This window comes from Sturnus vulgaris, chromosome 1 (genome assembly GCF_052056855.1).
Source record: "Sturnus vulgaris isolate bStuVul1 chromosome 1, bStuVul1.hap1, whole genome shotgun sequence".
Lineage (NCBI taxonomy): Eukaryota > Metazoa > Chordata > Aves > Passeriformes > Sturnidae > Sturnus > Sturnus vulgaris.
In genome coordinates, this window is record NC_142243.1 from 140,721,257 (window position 1) to 140,740,070 (window position 18,814).

The window sequence follows — 18,814 nt, forward strand, 5'->3', positions numbered from 1 at the left end:
TTAAAAAAAAAGGTCGTTGATAATTGGAAATACTTCAAATTGATTTTGCTATATCAATCTGCATTACTTGAAAAACTCCTTGGATTCAAAAGTCTTCTATTTACAGCTGAAAGAGACATAAAAACCATTTTAAATAAATGCTTGTTCCTTATAAAGTAAAAGCAATATTTTCATTGTTCTAAAAGCAAACATAACTTGTTCTTAATCCTAACATCTTTACCTCTCCCTCTGCCACAAAAAATGAACCAAGTAGACCAGCTTAATACTGTTGGCTTTTACATGGAACAAAAAATATTTATTGTAGTATTTACATTATTCTCTTCCAATATTAGTCTATATATTAAGTAATTCCATTAATTTAAAATAAATTGAATTGCTATATTGACTAATATATATATATATTAATATATATTGGCTAATACACATGAAGGCTTTTGTAGAGATCAAAAACAAAGTTTATAAAATTTACCAATGTTCTGTGGTTTTAGAATGAAATATCTTACTACTCCAGGAAATTCTGGTACTCTAGTTGAGCTCATTATGCAGATTTTTCGGACTGGAGCAGATTTTAAATAAGTGTGCTTTACAATAATGATTTTTATTTACTTTACCACATGAATAAAATATAGCTGCAAAAATTGAAGTTGCCAAAATAAAACCTTTTCCATGACATTTGATTGGAAAGTGATATATTCTAAATTATGCAGTACGAAGACAAAATCAGTTTTAAAATATCTTGTATCAGAGTCCATAATCTATTAAATTCTTATATGATGACTTTACTGATATTAGTGGTAATGAGAAAATGTTATCTGAGCACCCTGAGCAACTCTCCTGAAAAATATGAGTTGAAAAGTTTGCAGAAACTCAGATCTAATAACCAATAAAAGATAGTAAGTCACTAATTTGCTATAAATTAAGACTGACCTTTAAAGTATTGGCTTCTAAGAATGTAATTATTAGAAAGTTAACCAGACATGGGCAGGTGAAAGCAAACTTGAGCTTCACAACTGTGCCAGTATTCTTCAGTCCCAACCCTTAATACCCATCCTAGCATGACACACCAAACAAATGTTGGGCCAACCGAGGAACAACATCAAGTGATGATTTAATACTGTTTAATTTTTTTAAAATTTATTTTATCAAGACATATTAGGAAATACCTCATTAGGAAACATGGAAAGATTTCTCTTAACTGCTAATGCAGTTTTAAGGGCTGCATAAATAGCAAATATACTTAATATTTGAAAATGAATGTCAGTGCAGAATTTTTTTCAGCTAAATAAGGATTCAACCTTTTCCAGCATCTTTATTAATCCTATCTGCAACTTATGAAAGTTGTGTGACTGTATACATGCAGGACATATACCATAAAAACAATTTACTTTTGCACACATAAAAGCACATGCAAATAAGGACACATTGTTCAATAATTTTTCTTATGAATATTTATTTGTTTTGTGTTTTCTTGATTAGTCCTCTGACTGGGTCTTTATTCCTTATTTGACATTTACTCCTATGCCTTCTTTCGTCTACAGTATTTTGTATTTCTCTGAAGTAAATTTCATATGTTCAAGTTCACTTTGATTTATCAGCATTATCTTGAAGCATATTGCTGTCCTTTAAAAAGCCTGTAACCCTCCAAATTGCCATTATTGATATTCATGTATAATTGTTCTTCCACTATCAGAGATATTGCAAAAGTATTTAACATTAACAGGTCTAGATCTCATCCATTTAAGATGCAACACAACATGACTTCCAGAGACTAACCAGTAACACTTCATTGTGTGCCTTTTCCCAATTAAGTACACCACATATTTACAGACAACACCGAGTCATTTTTCTGCTAGTTTGTAATAAAAAATTGTTTAGTAAAAAAAATTAAATTTTTTCATTCAGTAATTTTTCATCACATTATTTATGCATGGTTCAGAGCTAACTGTCTTTATTACAACTTCCCAGGTGTCCTTTTTTTTGCCCTCTGTTTTTTTTCACTGAGGAACCAATTTTTCCTGTTTTCTCTTTCCCTGTAATGTAGTTACAAATTCACTTCATCATTGCCTTTTATAACCTTTGGCAATTGTAATTCAGCAACTGTGATAGCCTTTCTTAACTGTATTCTAAAAGCTCCTTAGTATTTTATGCTTTTATTCATTAGTCATGTGGTTTTCTCACCTTTTGCAAAATTTCTTTCTGCTCTGTATATCTTTATGACTGCACCGGGAGCTTTAAAGGTCTCTTACTGTGATCTATATCTTTCTTTTGAAATAGGATAGCCTGTTATTATGTACTTGATATATTCACTTCCACTTACTGCCAGATCTCCTGTGGATTATATTAACCCCTTATTCTTTAAAGTGTTTTTGGTAAGTTTTTTAAGGCCTGATGTCCTTTTCTTTAGTACTGATGTCCATTTGTCCATAAACAGTAATAAAATTCCATTCAAACTGCCTTAATCCTTCATATTTTTAGACAAATACTTTTCTTTTGCACAAAAAAGAAACATCTTAGTATGCTTATATAATGCCATTCTGCTCTTTCAACCAATTTCCACATAAATCAAATCCTCCTTTTCATCAAATAGTATTTTACATGTATCTATTTTTCAATTTTTTAGAATACAAAGAATGCCTTGCTCTTCTACATCAACATTCAATGTTGGCAGCACTAGTCTTTCCCTTTCTTTTTTTTAGGTTCAGATATATATTAAAATATAATACCAAAGGATACATTATATAATTTTTAGTTTTGCTTAGCTCAATGAAACCAAAAATATATACCTGATATTTTATACAGCGCTTTCCTTTTTGTCTGTTTGATTTAGAACCCAAAAAATACCAATTATTTAGCTGGCTGAATACTGTTCTCTCCAATGGCATCTTACGCTGAACTCTGATTTCTCTCAGGTTGAGTTGTAAACTTACTTCAGTTCACAGTGTTTGTCCCTAGATTTCTTTTCATTCAATATATATTCAAGAGAATATTCAACAGATACTCCTGACATTAATTATGAGCCACTAAAGTTTAAATCTATGTCCCATGTTTCCAGGTGAACCCAAAGGAAAATCAGAGATCAGTAATACAGGATGTGTTACAGAGTAATCTGGACTTCACTGTGTAAACTGAGCTAGGCTATTGAAACCACCAGGTCAATTTTTTTACCCTTTTCCTGCATCAATATCAAGCTTTACACAAACTAAGAGGAAAATAGATCAGACTTTTATTTAAATCAAGTTGCATCACTTTTAAACAAGGCACACTTGAAATTACAAGTTTAACAATTTAAGCTTTATTTATATGAAATCTTTATAGAATAGAATAATAAAATCTGCTGCTCTACTTCACAGTTCTGGGGAAACTGTGTTCAAAATCACCAAAACCAGATGGAACAGCAACATTTCTGTAACACTTCAATTTATATCTGTATATGTCTGATGCACAGAGTATAGTAATAAAAATAATTTCCAGCACATCTAGCAAAGCTGTAGCTTCATAGGTAATGAATTTTTCAGTATACACTTAACTTTCAGCTACCTAGTTTAAATCTATTAACAGCTGGTGGTAAAGGTCTTGCTAGTAGATTCATTGTAATTCAAAGCTAAATGAAAGAATAATACTCTAAGGACTGTTAGCCTTTGCTTCTGTTATAATCATCTCTCATTTCTCTCCCATAGGAGCTGAACTCTGCTTTAAATTGCATTCAGCACTGTAGCACTTCCTTAATTCCACCTCATCACAGAATTCCCCTTTTATAATTAACTCTCTGGAAAACACGTACCTCAAAAAATAACCAAAACACAAACAAGCAAAGATTTTGGGATTGGATCTCAGATTCTATAAGTTATACAGGATTGGAAAGTTTAGTTAAAAGATTGGAAACTTCAGTTTTGATTCTTTTTCTTAAAAGGCATAGCGTCAGTTACTAAACAGAAAATAAGCTTTATTCAAACAGTCCTTCACCTCACCCTTAACTTCCCTTAGGACATTCAGGACAGCACATTCTTGCTCAGAAAATAGAGATGATGAGTTTTTCCTCTGACATAAAAAAAAAAAATAGGGAAAAGAATTTTTGCAGCTGTGCAATATGCCCATATGAAAGATGTCAAAACCTGTGTTATATGCTTCAGGAAGAAAGAGTATGTACTATGGCAGTAGGTAATTTTTCTGCAGATTCAAAGACACTAGTCTGGATATTGAAAAGGCTGATGGAGAGATGTGAACCTGCCAACAACTTACTTATGGACTCTCACAGAAATAACCAAAAAGCCTACTTAGCAAAGAAAGAAGAATGGAGTTCACTTAATAAAGATATATATTCATTAATAAGCTTTTAATAGAGGATAGAAAAGTAATTGACTACAAAAAAGCTTCACAAAACTAAATAAAACTTCACAAAACTAAATAAAGCTGTCATTGAAAGTATGGTTTATTTCTTATCATTCATTATGATTAAGCAGTAGATAATGTCAGGTGAAATCACTTAATCAGAGAATGATCAAGATTAGGAGAACTTTAAGGTCAAAATGTTCAACCAGCTACCCAGCACTACCACTCTAACCCCCTAAATCACTAGATTATATCACCCAGTGTCAGATCATATATCTCTTACACGCCAGCTGGGATGGGGACACCACCACCTCCCTGGACAACCTATTCCAATGCATGATCACCTTAACAGTAAAATTTTCCATGACCTACTGCATGCAGAAGAAATAAACATACAGTAAATCTACATGACTGGTTTAGTTTAATTTTTTACTGACTGTTAGGTCATGGCTAGAAATTTAAGGATTATCAAAGTCACCTGTATATTGGATGGCACACAATTATAAAAAATTGTTCTGTTACTAGTTGGACATTGTGTTGATACTTAATACAATAGAATTGCATTAACAGATTCAAAGGATGCTTAATTGTTTGTTTTAGTCCCTGGTTCATTTTGCAAGTGAATTTGTACCCTAAATATCCTAATAGCATATTCACACACAAAACAGATGGAAAATCACAAAAAGAAGCATCCGTTTGTAAAATTATGATCAGCCTGTATGTCCCATATAAATAATGTTTTATCTTGTCAGAACCTATTAATGAATGCAAAGGATTTCATTCATGTATTCAAAATATACTTTTACTGCTTGTCCTGGGGTGACGTTATGGTGCTTGTATCTCCAATCGTGTGTTCTGTTTGTGCTTGGTATTATGTCCTGTGCTTTCAGGACTGACTCTGAAAGTGAAGGTTTGTTTTGTCTTGTTATCAGCCGGCTCACCTCCCCGATGGTCAGTGTTTAGGAGAGGTTTGGCTTTGCTTGCTTGCTGCCTTGCTCACTTGCTTGCTCGCTTTTGCTCCTACTTTTCTTGCTTTGCTTATTAGTTAGTTCAGCTAGGTAGTCCAATTTTTCCTCTGGACTGTTTTTCTTTTTTGTTGGTGTTTTTTTCTTTTTTTTTTGTTTTCTTTTTTTTTTTTTTTCCCTCTTCCTTTCCTGAATACCATCTGAACCTGTTCCGGACGGGGACCTGGGAAACACCAAAACACCAAGAAACACCGGGAGTCTGCATTCTGTCACCTGCAGCAGTCATCCCCCAGAGACAGAGACTGATAACTGGGCGACCACTCGCAGGAGAGACTTTCTGAGTTTGTCATCCATTCAGAGCGGTGAAAAAGCTTTTTGTCATCTGGTGTTGTGGTTTTTTTTGTGCTGGGGAGTGTTTCGCTTATTAAATAAACAGGTTTTTCTCCACTCCTCTCTGAGGAAATTCTTCCCGAACCCGGTGGTGGGGGGGAGGAGTCGTGGGGGTTTGCTTTCTGGGGGCTCCTTCTGGAGGTTTTCCCCCAAATTTGCCCTAAACCAGGACACTGTTGTATCCTGAGACATAAAAGATGGAATTATGAATGTATGTAGTTTATTCAATGTACAAAATACACTAAAATTTTTAATTCAGAATCTAGAAATGAGAGTGATTTGAGATTATCTCTTTAGGGATCACTGTTCTCCCACAACATACCACTTACTCTGCTGAATACAGTAAACATTGCAAGGACTCAGAACATATGAGAAGAAAATGTGAAGTTTTAATTACTCTGGAATGACAAATGAAAAAATTATATGTTTTGCAGTTTAGTTGTTCTTTGGGGTTTGGGTTTGTTGTTTTGTTTCTTCCCTGCCTTGTTTTAAGATTTATGCTATCCTAATACACTTTCCCCCACCATACAGCTCACGCAGCATACAACTTACGAGTTCAGCTGCTGGTGTTTCAGTCAAGACAAGAGCAATGTCTCCCTTACTCCAACAATTGCCATCCTGAGACTACAGTGAATGACCACATCAAAACAAGTGCAGTATTCTGCTGGAGTAAGCACACTGAAAGTGCTCCCTGTTAAATCATCAAGCCATCTTCCTACCTCTATTTTATTCCCCAAATCTGTTGTAAAGGACTTCTGATTTTCTTTGCTACTTTTTTTTTTTTTTTTTTTTTTTTTTTTTTGTTACACTGAGTACTCATTAACAAAATCCCCCAGGTTTAGACTATTATTTACCTAAGTTTTCTACAAAGTTTAGCTAAAGTTTCTACCAAACAGAGTTACAAATCAGCCATACTGGAAGCACTCTGGGCTGTTTCATCAAAGGAGGATTAAAGTGACACATGGTAGCAGAAAAGCAGCAGTCAGTAAATCTTTGTCTAAGAGGAATGTGGGAAAACCAGAGTACTGTTCTTGCATATAAAGATTCAAGAGAACTGTTTTTCAGTTTGTTTCTGTATGTTGATAAGACTGTGAAATAATATATTCCTATCTCTGTTGAGAAAAATATATGTAAAAAGCTCATCCAATGTATAACTGCTCATTTGATAACTGCTGGTGAATATCTGTTTGACTCCAAATAAGAATAACTTCATGCATATTAAAAAGTACTATCAGAATAATGAAAACATGCAATTTCAGAGAAGTCTTACAAATGTTTCCTTTTGCAGTACTCCTGAATTTAGGAAAGGGAAGAAATAAGGAGCAGCTTCAGAAAAGTTTCCTCAAAAGAAGTGCTTTTAACCACCTTTTGCAACAACAACCAAATACCGTCTTCCTGACATTGTGTGTGTTAATCAAAATAAAATAATTCATGCCATCACAAGAATGCATTAAATCAAGGATACATTAGAAAAAAATATAAAGGAAATCAAATAACTCTGTGAAGTTTCTGTCTTTCAGTTTACCTAATGTAAAAAGGTCCAAAAAAAGTAGATCTTTACATGGGTACTGTTATTCAACATATAAGTTGAATAACATATCTGAGAAGAAAACAGATTAGGCTTTATTTTCACAATAAAGTTGTTTCTATTCCTTGAAGAAACAGTATTCCCCTCCCTTTGTGCCTCGCTCTTCTCTTCAACTCTTGTGTTTCCTGCTCACTAGCACAGTAGAAAGATGATACTACTGCTTAACCATAAGAAAGAGAACACAGGAGTTGTTTGGACCTCAAAGAGATAATTGATACTAACAAGTTCTTTTATGTTGATTCTGACTGAGAACAATGATTTCTAAATTAGGAAAAAAATGGAAAAGCGTTTCCTCCCATGAGGACAGTCAAGACATAAAGAAAATTGTCCACATAGGTTGTTTAGACTCCATGTTTGGAAAAAGTCCTGAGCAACTTTGCCTCACCTGACAGCTGAGTCAGCTTTCAGCAGTAGATTGGACAAGGCAGCTGCCAAGCTCTCTTCCATGCTGACTTATCCTGCTTTAAAGGTTTTGTCATTCTGTCTTGTTTCCTTACAACCTGGTTATATGGACACATACATAACATATTGAATTCCAGGATTAAACTCTGGATTTACACCTGTGGTTGATTTGTATTTCCATGGATATGACAATTTCTTAAAGTCACATTCTCCTTTTACTAAGCACTGAATCTAAATGCCACAAAGTAACTCTTATAAGGAGCACAGACTTCAAGTTCTCTACCCATAAGTGACAGATTTTCATCATATAACTCATATTTATATGTGTCTATTCTGCTTGCAAAATTTGAGGCACGTTTGTGACTGCACTTTGAACTACAACCTGAGAAATGAATGCCGAAAACCCCATCAAAACAGAGTCCTCACTATGGAAGGGCCTTCTATTTCTTCAGAAACATAAAAGAATGAATAGTGCAAAATAACATGAGAAGCCTTTGCCTCTACTCTTAAACATATTATTTGATATCTTATTCATCTCTTAGATTCAAATATTTCTCATAATTCAGTAAGAATTTTGAGAGTACCAGATATAAAACCAGTTTCAAAGTCCTTTGATGATTGATGATGATTGCCAGATAGAATCACACAATAGAACGATGAAAAACATGTCATTAACCTCCACAGTCACTGCAACAAATTTTCCTCCTCAACACTATCACTGTGCCTGAACCCTACACATTACAGAATGCGTTGTGCTTCTTGGAGGGTTCCAAATGACCTCATGGAAATGCCACAGGTGAAATGCTGAATCACCAAGCAAAAAATTAAATCACAGAAGCAAACAGTAAAGGACAGAAATACCTGGTTTCTATGGAAAGCTTTTGTTTCCAAGAAAGCAAAGAACTTCATTTTTGTTCTCAGTCCTTCAGAAAAAGATAAAAATGATAACACACAATGGACGGATAATAAAAGGCTCAAACCAGACAATATTTTTAGCATTGGTATTCCTCCTATTCCTGATTTTCTGCTCTCCCTGTTCCACAGTTAAGCATTATCTCTGTTACCTTCTGTTCCCTGTTTTAGAAGAAAAGGATTTAGGCACTCCAAAACTTGGCTGCTTTTTGCAGTGACTTCCTTTTCGTTCATCTGTTTGTGATTTTTTTTGTTTGTTTGTTTGTGGTTTGTTTGTTTGTTTGTTTGTTTGTTTTGCAATTAAATCCAATAAAAAAATTCTATCCACGATCAGTAAACAAATACTCTGATAATTACAGGAGGTTTTTATGACTGCACTTTGCTTGCTCTGTTAATTGAATAAAATTTTCTAGCTATTTGACTACAACCACAACAGTCTGAAATTATTTTTCCTATGATAAGCAGTATCAATTTTGCTACTATTATTTAAATTTAAATTCAACTGTTATTAGATTACAAACTTTCTCATCTGGGGCTCTTAGCATAATTATTAAAATCATATTACTCATAAACCTTACCTTTCTGAGTCCTTCCTCTGAGCATTAAACACAGATTTAAAAACTATGTATTAGTGAGAAAACAGTAATAATTATCTAAAGCAGTTTCAACAGTCTGCATTACTGAAAAAGAGACTATTATACCTGCCACTTTCTAATTTGAAGTGATTTTTCAAGAAAATAAATGCTGGCCTTGAGGTGATTTTTTTTTTCCTCCAATTTAATCTCTTCTTATGAGAATCTCTGGTTTTTTTGTCTGTTTTGCTTTTTTTCCTTCAATATATTATTACTTTCATTGGTACTTGTACTGTCGAGGTGTGATTTTATATCCCTGTGCTGAGACATTTACATGAGGCAGAGATTTTCCTCTGTAGCCTTTGATATGAGTGTTATTTAATCAAGTACACTGACTGAAAATAAATCTAACCTGTTCAGGCACTGGATAAATAAAATAACCGTTTTGTTAAAAAGATCTGATTGAGAATCTTTTATCAATGCATGTGTCTGTTGAAGGTTGTCATAACGGTACACTTAATTTTTAAATGCCTCCTAAAGGCTAATTTTTATTGTAACCGAACTGGCAATAAAAGTGACCATGTACATATCTAACATGGATAACTGCATTTTCCTCACAAAAAAAAAAAAAAAAAAAAAACAAAAAAAAAAAAAAAAAAAAAAAAAAACCCAGATAATATCCTTTTCCATAATAGATATTATCTGCCTGCTCACCCTCACTTTAATTACCACTAGTTAGTATATTCTTCAGTAATATTTCTTATAAGTTCTATTTATAATTTTGTTCTTTTATAGCACTAGTAAAATGGGATTAAGAGTCAGGAAATACTAATTAACAACCAAGATCTCCAAATATGGCGGAAGAACAGCTGTCAACTTGTGTATTCGTTTGGCACAGCCTGGTTTTTGGTAGACAAAAAGGAACAATTCACTAGATCTTATTCACTTTCAGTAGATGTGCAGAAGAAAAGTTTTTGGTTTTTTTTTAAATCAATTGATGTAATAGTCACATAAAGCACCAAATTTTCTAAGAAATTATTTTATAGTGATATTTATTATCCAGATCAACCAGTAAGTTTTTTAGTAATTTTGAAAATTAGGTTTTGTTGTTTTTTTTTTTTTTCTGAATGAAAGATAAAGGACCTGGGTTTACTTTTAGATTAGCTATAGTCTAAGGGCATATATAGTATTACCACTCTAAATCTAATTAACAAATTGCTGTTAATTAAGCTTTCCAAAGCTGTTTTTCCCAACATATGGGGGGATACTTTTCCATAATTGAACACATCAGTCCAATTTAGGGAATATAAATGACAAGCTAAAAAAAGAATATGCTCTCAATCTGTTTCTCCACATGAGCAATTATTAAATTAGCATTGTAAATTTTTATGTTTTATAAACAGATAATGGGAATTTCCATATATAAAGTAATCTTCTTATATCATTTGAATACAGTCTTGTATTTGGAGAACAAAAAATGAAATCATGTTTGAAGCTTATAAATGAAACAGATTCAAGAAAAATCGAATGCACATTTAGCTATTCAAGTGATTCATAAAGTCTGTACGTCTTTGGTGTTACCTCACTAATTATTATAAATTATTATTTAAAATTTATTTTAGCTGACAGCTAGTTCAAAAGATTTCAGTTTAAGGTCTTGAAAAATTCAATGGCAATTAAGTAATATTCTAATACAGGTAATTAACTATGTAGGTGGCAGTATAAATTAACTCAAATTATAAAATATTATTTGCTAAAGCTTAGACTTATAGACTTTTATTACACCCTGAAGCAGTAAAAATATATTACTTATAAGCAACACTTATAGAAACCTAGTCTGATGCTTTTAAAAATAATCTACTATTAAAATGAAATAATCTAAAATTTAAAATAATTTTAAAATAATCTACTATTTATTTATTAGATCTTATCATAAAATCAAAATAATTTTATTTGGTCTATGATGTATTTGGAGGGAGTTTATACTGATATGAAGAAAACAAGACTCTATTGACCTTAATGTATCTAGCCAACCACTCATATCATGTGTTTTTCACATGCTTCTGTCTGTCATACAGAAACTCTATAAAGCTTTATGAGCTAGTTGAGAGATTGAGATTTTACTGGAGACCATAACTGTGATTTATGGGTTTGTATACAACTTCTTTTCTGTGAATCAACAGCATATTTAAACCAACAAAACAAACACAAGGATTTGTTACATTGACATATTTCTTGAGTAGTGTGATGTTGCGTTACCATAAAACTATCAGACCAGAAACCACAGAATGCATAATTTATTTTTCCTATTTAACTGGATTTGATCTTGAAAGATCAAAGAAAGAGGTTATTTACTATTTTATTTCTTATACTTGTGTTACAACATCTGCATAATGGATCTACACTGAGATTAAGAATTACAGAAGTCAGACTAGCAAAAATATTGTTCCTACTGTGAAGTTAACAAACAGTCATAAACTCTCCTTCAACTCTCTGCTATACTTGGAGTAAAACAAGAGCCAAAACGTACTGTGACTACTCAGCTCAGGGTGTTTTATCTCACAGATCAGGATGGATATTTCTAGCTAAGTGTATCACCAAACATTCATTATTTAGAGATCATGCATACAGTTCTCTGTACAGAAACTCCTTCAGAGACAATCCATGACCAACAGGTGTGGCCTGTGCTAATTCCCCCTAGCTCTGTGCTGAAAGCCTCCATGACATTCACTTTCTGACATTATGAAACTCTCTGCAGGCTTCACCAATCCTTACCAGTACAACAGTCCATTCCATTCTATTCTGTTTCTAAATACATACATAATTGTTAAATGGTTAGATACATAGACAATGAAGCAAATGAGTCTACAATCCCCTTCATCTTCACGCTACATCTTCAGAATATAGTTAAAAACCATTTCACGGTTATATTTGGAATATCAACATATATGCCATGGTCACAATTGTTACTGTGAGGGTTTTTTTTAGCAAGACGACATATTCACAAAAGGAATAGAAACAAAAAGCTGTATTTTCACATTTGATCATCTTTTTCTTTTTTATCACATTAAAATTGCAATATTTTACTTACCCTATTGTAGGTGGTTCAGAACCTTCTATTTCCAAATAATCATATTTTTCTTCCATTTGGAAGTCTGTAAATATGAGTGAGATAGTATCACCAGGCTCTGCCACAATTGTCCATGTGCAATCTGCGTTATTATGATATTCATTAGGAAAGTTGGGGCTCGAGATGATCCCACTTGATCCTCTCATCGTTCCTCCACAAGCATCCTCAGCTGTAAAAAAAAAAAAAAAAAAAAACCACAATTAAAATCACCCTTTAAAAATGCATAGTTTCTTGCTGAGAATAGAAATATGCATAGTTTCTTGCTGAGAATAGAAATTCATTACTGTTTAGGTGAACAATTGCTTAAGACTTTTTAATATGTTTGACTTGGAATGTTGCTCCAAAATTAAGGTGTTAAAAAAGCAATTGCTTCACGTAACAATTACTTAAGGATTTTTATACTTGCCTCAGCATGTATTTTTATAATCTACTATTTATTAATAATTATAAATCTGGATTAGCATTGTTTCATTCACTTTACAATAGCATGCAAAAATATCACCATTTCCTCTTTTGCTTTAACCAAATTTTTTTTCATAAATCGAGTTTAATCCCCACCATAAACAGTCTGACGTGATGTGCAACAGTCACATTATACTGAAAAAAGAAGCATGAGAATTTTACCCATTATATACTAATTTTATAGTCATGTTTTATTTTAGTGAGTATCTAGTCATTAGGTTTATTTTTGAGAAATAATTTTCAAACAAGTGATCAATTTTCAAACCAAAGCCATTCATGAATGATTTCTTAATGCCAGATGCAAGGTGCTTTCACACTTTAAGATGTTTACATCAGAGTAATAAGTTTTAATAGCTAAAATATTTACAATTTTCCCATAGGAAAACATTTTTCATGTTTTTAAATTGGCAAATCATAACTATGACACATATGAATGGCTATGAAACTATTTGACCAATTATCACTATGCCTTTTTCTTTTTTGACAATGACTTTGAAACCAGAATTACTCTATTTTTTAGCATGTGATCTTATGCTGGTTATATCTGGTGAACATTGGATATTTCCAATATCAGTTCTAAAAGACCTTTTTCCATGATGAAACAACTCTCAGATTATTGATGTTCTGTATCTTCTTTATTAAAAGCATATATATGCCTAATAAAAATATTTTTGAGGATCTTGTGTTACAAATATTTCTGTGAGTTACTAAAATGAGTTGGAAATTTAGTGCTTTTTCTTTCAAAAATGGAAACATTTTTCAAATAACTTGAATGGAAAGACCATATTGCATTACTTATTCAGTTTATTACCCAAATGTTTGAAGCATATTTGAAAAGTAATTTTTGTTTCTGCTCAATTAGAGTGCTAGCATGAATAAAACTTGCCCCAGAGTCTGAAAACCTAGTCAATACTGATGAAAAATTAATGATAGAGATAGAAAAAAAGCAACTTTAAGGAGTATAGATTCACAGAACAAAAAGTTTAAAGAATTCTGACACACATAATTGCTCACTTCTAACAGAAAGAAAAAAAATCATGAATCTTTATTACAGCAGTTTAGGAGTTTAAAATACCAGGTTTTTTCTCAAAAATTCTACTAAATTATTCCATGGCCAGATGAAAAAAAAAAATCAAAACAACCAAACAAAAAACCAATCAAACAAAAAACTAACTAACTTTTACTAAAGTAAAAACGTATCTTAAATTTATTCTTATTAATTAGCCAGAGCACTTTGAATCCATTAAATATAATAAAACTAAGAAGCCTTATCACATCACAGGTTCTGGCCCCATATTGTGAAAGGAATAATAAATATCTATCTAAAAATAATATGAATATAATGTTTACATGCATTATAGATATTCAGATAAATAATTTTAAATTCTTAGTTTACAGTAGCAAACTTTCCTACAGTATTGCAGAACTCATGCTTTGCTCTTCACAAATGAATTGCAGAGAAACATATCTTAATTCCTAGAAATACAACAAACTGTTTACTAACAATGTTGTTATAGTATATCAAAACTTAAAAAATTAGTGTGGCACTGTTTAAAAATATAAACAGTATCAACGAGTGTGCCCTTTATTCTGAGCCATAGCTGTTTAGTGACTTTTCCAAAGTGTGATTTTTCTACCTTCAGAAAAATGGCCCCAACAAATCATCATGGTTTTTATTCTGATTCATGTAGCTAATTTGCTACAAATACAATTAATATTATCTACATTTGAGTGTTGCATATATAACCAAAACCACACTGGATATCATCTTAGTGTACTGCAAGCATTAGAACAATAAATAACAGAATTACTGTACTCAGATGTCATTTTCCTCCACCTAAAATATCATTTGCTTGGTTCAAGTCTTGCAATCAGATCTCCATAGGTAAAAGCACCCATCTGTGAGAAGACTGAAAAACATTATGCCTATGCAAATGTTTGGTGCCTTAAGTTGTGAAGACAGTGTAAAAAAAGATTTAATCCTCAAGTAAATTGACAAACACTGTTGACAGAAGTTCTACCACTAACTTCATAGTGCACAAGTCCCTGACAAATAAAAGAAAATTTAGTAATTGTATCTTGTGCAACCTGCTTTTAGCACCCTTATTTCTATCGCAATTGAAGCAGCATGATTTCTTAGATGTCACCTATGAAATGTTGCAAATAAAAGAATAACTGCTGTGAGAACATTTAGGAAGAATAACAGTGGTTGATCTTCATCAATGTGCAACAAGCCTCACAAGGAGATTGAACAAGGAAGAGAGAAAAAATAAGCTTTGCTGTGATTTTAGTACAGATCCACGATATTCTCTTTCCCTGCCTTTCTGTAACTTTCTGAATCGCCTCTAACAAACTACCAAGGTAGGAGTCCTCAAAGACATTTAAGTGCCTTAAGCTCCTTTTCCCATGGGAAAGACAAGTCCATTCATGGGATTGTTTTTGCTCAAGGACCACAGTATACCTGGTGGCTAAAGGAGTAGGATGGGGAAACACTGCCTTTGCCTCCAGGACATTTATTTAATCTTGGGGGAAAAAAAAACTATGCTGCAAGTTTTATGTGGCAAGGAGCAAAGCAGCAGGAATAACATTAAACAATGAAGAGTGAATTTTGTGAGGAGCAAGGACAGTGTGGCAGTGACCAGGGTCTGGCTGGTGTTGGTGCCCAATCATCAAATGTTCTGCTTCTCCTGCCATAGGCACCCATGCTGATGAATGGATCCCAAACCGTGGCCTATCTTTGAACATCTGGAGGGGTGGATGAAGTCCATGAAATGGGAAAATATCTGTCTGTGATAGGATGGAAGATAGCAGTTAATGAGGAAATATTTATCTGTTTGTTGGTTGACAAGAGGGTTTAAGGATGTAGTTTAGGTTGTATGTGTGTGCTGCATGTTCCCACACACAATACACACTACAATCACTGCAATCAAAATATAGTAGCTAAACAGTGGTTAAGCACCTAGATGACTTGAAAGAATTGTGTACATCTCTATCCTTTAATTTCTAGTTATCAAATATGAACAAAAACATTCAGAGAAATTGCAAGAAGACAACACTTCAGTTAAGATTTGATAGAATCTGACATTGTTCAATTACAAATACACAGCTAATACTGTTATATTTAAAAATCTACTTTTAAGATTCGTACTCCATACTTTCAAATTAAATTGATTTTGTCATGTACTAGGAAATTTTATCCAATAACAATCTTGCAAATGTGATATGAAGGCATAAATGCAAAAAATACACTTACTGCCAAGATGTCATTTTTCTTAACATATTTCTCTGATCTTAACCATATGCTGAAAGGGGAAGATTTTTCAAAGTGATATGCAAAAGGGGACTTGGCATTAAAAAGCTTTTCAAGGTATTACGAATTCAAATTAAGATCTCTGCTTGAATATGCATAAGGGCCCTTGTGCAGAGGGAGTATCATTGATATTATGATGAGTGATGATTATGAAAGTAATGTTTTGGGGGTTTGGTTTTTGTTTTTCTTTTTGTGGCAATAGATTGTTTCTATTTACATTCATAAATACCTGCAGTTTTTCTCTCCTTTTTCTCACTTACAATCTTATGAGTAAATGCCCATTAAAAAAAAAAAAAAAAGTGAAATGTGTCCATGTTCAAATAATCTCTAGTGAAATCTGATTTCATAACATTTTTTTTTTTTAATTTTCCTTCCTGGTTTGCTGTTCACTGCTCATTTTTCATAATAAATTTTGAAAAAAATATTTCTCTCGTTGACTTATTTAATTTTCTGCTTATTTTTGTATCTTTCAGTGATATTCACAATGATGTTACATAAATATTGAACCGTAAATTTCAATAAAATGGATGATCAAAGACAGGCAATGCCATCAGTGATTTATAGGACATGCAAATTTGTGGATTTCATTGAGAATTCAATGAGATTGCATGGTAGATCAAGTTTCAATCTGGTACACAATGTATCTCATCATCTTATCTATCTAGATATTTATAGAACTAAACAGCTAAATTTTCTGCACATCCTATACTGCCTTCAAAAAAAAAAAAAGGCAGCTTCAATTCAGTCTCTTATTCTGTTTCTTCATTGGCTGTGCTACAATCAGCAGAATAGAAACTATGCAGGCTGAAGTGAAAAGCACCTTAAAAATTTAGGCTCAGTTTTAAAAGTCTGTAGTATTATAGTCTGATTATGAAACTTGCTAATGAGCACGGTAATAGATTACATAGGCACAAAAATATCTTCAGGAAGCTCCATAGGCAACCCCAGTTCCCTTTGCTTCCTCCTTTGCACAAGCACTTACTCCTTGTTGGGCATTAGGTTTCTTTTCTTTTGTTCCTCCTTATCCATAGAATTTTTCCCATGAGTTGCTGGGATGCGCTGACTGCTGGTACTTTTGGGTACGTGAGAAAACAAAGGGTTGGCTGGGCCCAGGTAAAAGCAGGGCCGGGACAGCTGCTCGCTCCCTCGCTCTGCGGCTCCGGGGAAGGATGCTCAGAACTGCTGCTGCTTGGGAAAAGGAATTCACCTTAACCCAGCCTGAAGTTTCTTCTTTTTCTTCCTCTTCTGTGGGGCAAGCCTCTGCTCTTGAGAGCAGCCACTGACCTGGGACCTTGTTAGCATCTACCTCACTAAAAGAGGGACCTATCCCCATCTGCTCGTGTTCCCGGGAATTCTGAGCCCTCTGTCCCTGCCCTGCTGGGATCCGTGTCACCGCTGCCCCATCCCCGCCACTCCTTCGGCATTTTTCTGAGTTTCTCCGCTCTGCAGCCCCGCACCCTGCCCTGCCGGGACGTCCCGCAGTTCCAACAACTGCCATGGACTCCTGTGACACATCTCGCCCATAAATCCGGGATCTTTTGCTCATTCCTGCCGTTCCAGCTCAGTGGTCTTCAGAGTCCTGCAGGGGCACCGGGATGGACTGCCCCAGGGCTTTGTGAAGCAAAGCCTCTCCTCCCTCCTTTCCTGTCTCGGCCGAGAAGGGTCACGGGGTCCCTGGTTCTGTTTGTTATTAATTCCATAGTTGTTGTTGTTGTTTGCCTTTACAAACTAGCAAAGAACTGTTATTCCTATCCTCATATCTTTGCCTGAGAGCCCCTTAATTTCAATAATATAATAAATCTGAGGGAGGGGCTTACATTCTCCAATCCAAGGGAGGCTCCTGCCTTCCCTAGCAGACACTTGTCTTAAAAACCAAGGCACTCTTTTTGTCTCCTGACCACTTCTCTTGGAGAGTCTGTGTATGTCTATCGCAGAACTTGAGCACTGCCGACTGTTTTGCTATGGCTCAGCGATCTTAATGATGTCATTGATCTCTGATCACATGTGAAGTTGCAATTCTTGGGCTTCCCATGCCCCATTTGCTTGCCTATTGACACTTGAGAGCTGTTTCTCATCACCTCTCTTCATCAAAAGGAGTGCAAGAAAATCTCTTATCAGTCTGTTCTGTGTGTACTCGGTCTGATCCGGTGTTCCTCAATAAACCTTGAAGCTTTGGTAACCAACCACAAAAACCCAGTGGACATGGGTCAAAGACCTTCTCATTAGGTTAGCAAGATCTTGCTCTACTAAATAAAAACTAGCTCTTCGATTTAGTCTCAATAATGAAATGTTTAGAGTCAGAGGATAGAAGAATGGGTCTGTACAGTAAAGAGAACAGTTTCTGTAGTGTAATGCACATATTTATTTTATATAATATTCTGATACATTCTAAAAACTCTAAATATAATGCAAGATAGATATATATAAACATAATATCTGAGAAACATTCATATGCCGACTTTTTTTACAAATCTATAGCAATGAAAAAAATTTCAGCCTTCCTCATAATTTATACATGAGAAAATCTTACAGATTTCAGAAATTGAAATATAAATATTGCCAAACATCTATCAACTGAAAATCTTTCAGGATAGCTTTGCAGAAAATTTTTCATCTTTGACTTACATAAAGTTCATCCAGCTTTTGAGTAGAGGGACATAAAACTGTTCTTGAGGACAAGTGGAAGTCTTATTTTCTGTATTGATTTGTAAAACTCACAGATTTTAAATTCCAAATAAACTCAGTGATGACTAT

At 33.8% G+C, this 18,814-nt stretch overlaps 1 protein-coding gene across 4 annotated transcripts in view; it reads right to left on the bottom strand.

Moving 5' to 3' along the window:
• The window catches only part of CSMD3 (CUB and Sushi multiple domains 3), a 587,774-nt gene that overhangs the window by 387,944 nt on the left and 181,016 nt on the right, over positions 1-18,814 (bottom strand). For all 4 annotated transcript variants that reach the window (XM_088178475.1, XM_014870085.2, XM_088178481.1 and 1 more), the window contains exon 5: positions 12,250-12,457. In XM_088178475.1, coding sequence (XP_088034601.1) covers positions 12,250-12,457 — 208 coding nt within the window. The remainder of the gene's footprint in view (positions 1-12,249; positions 12,458-18,814) is intronic.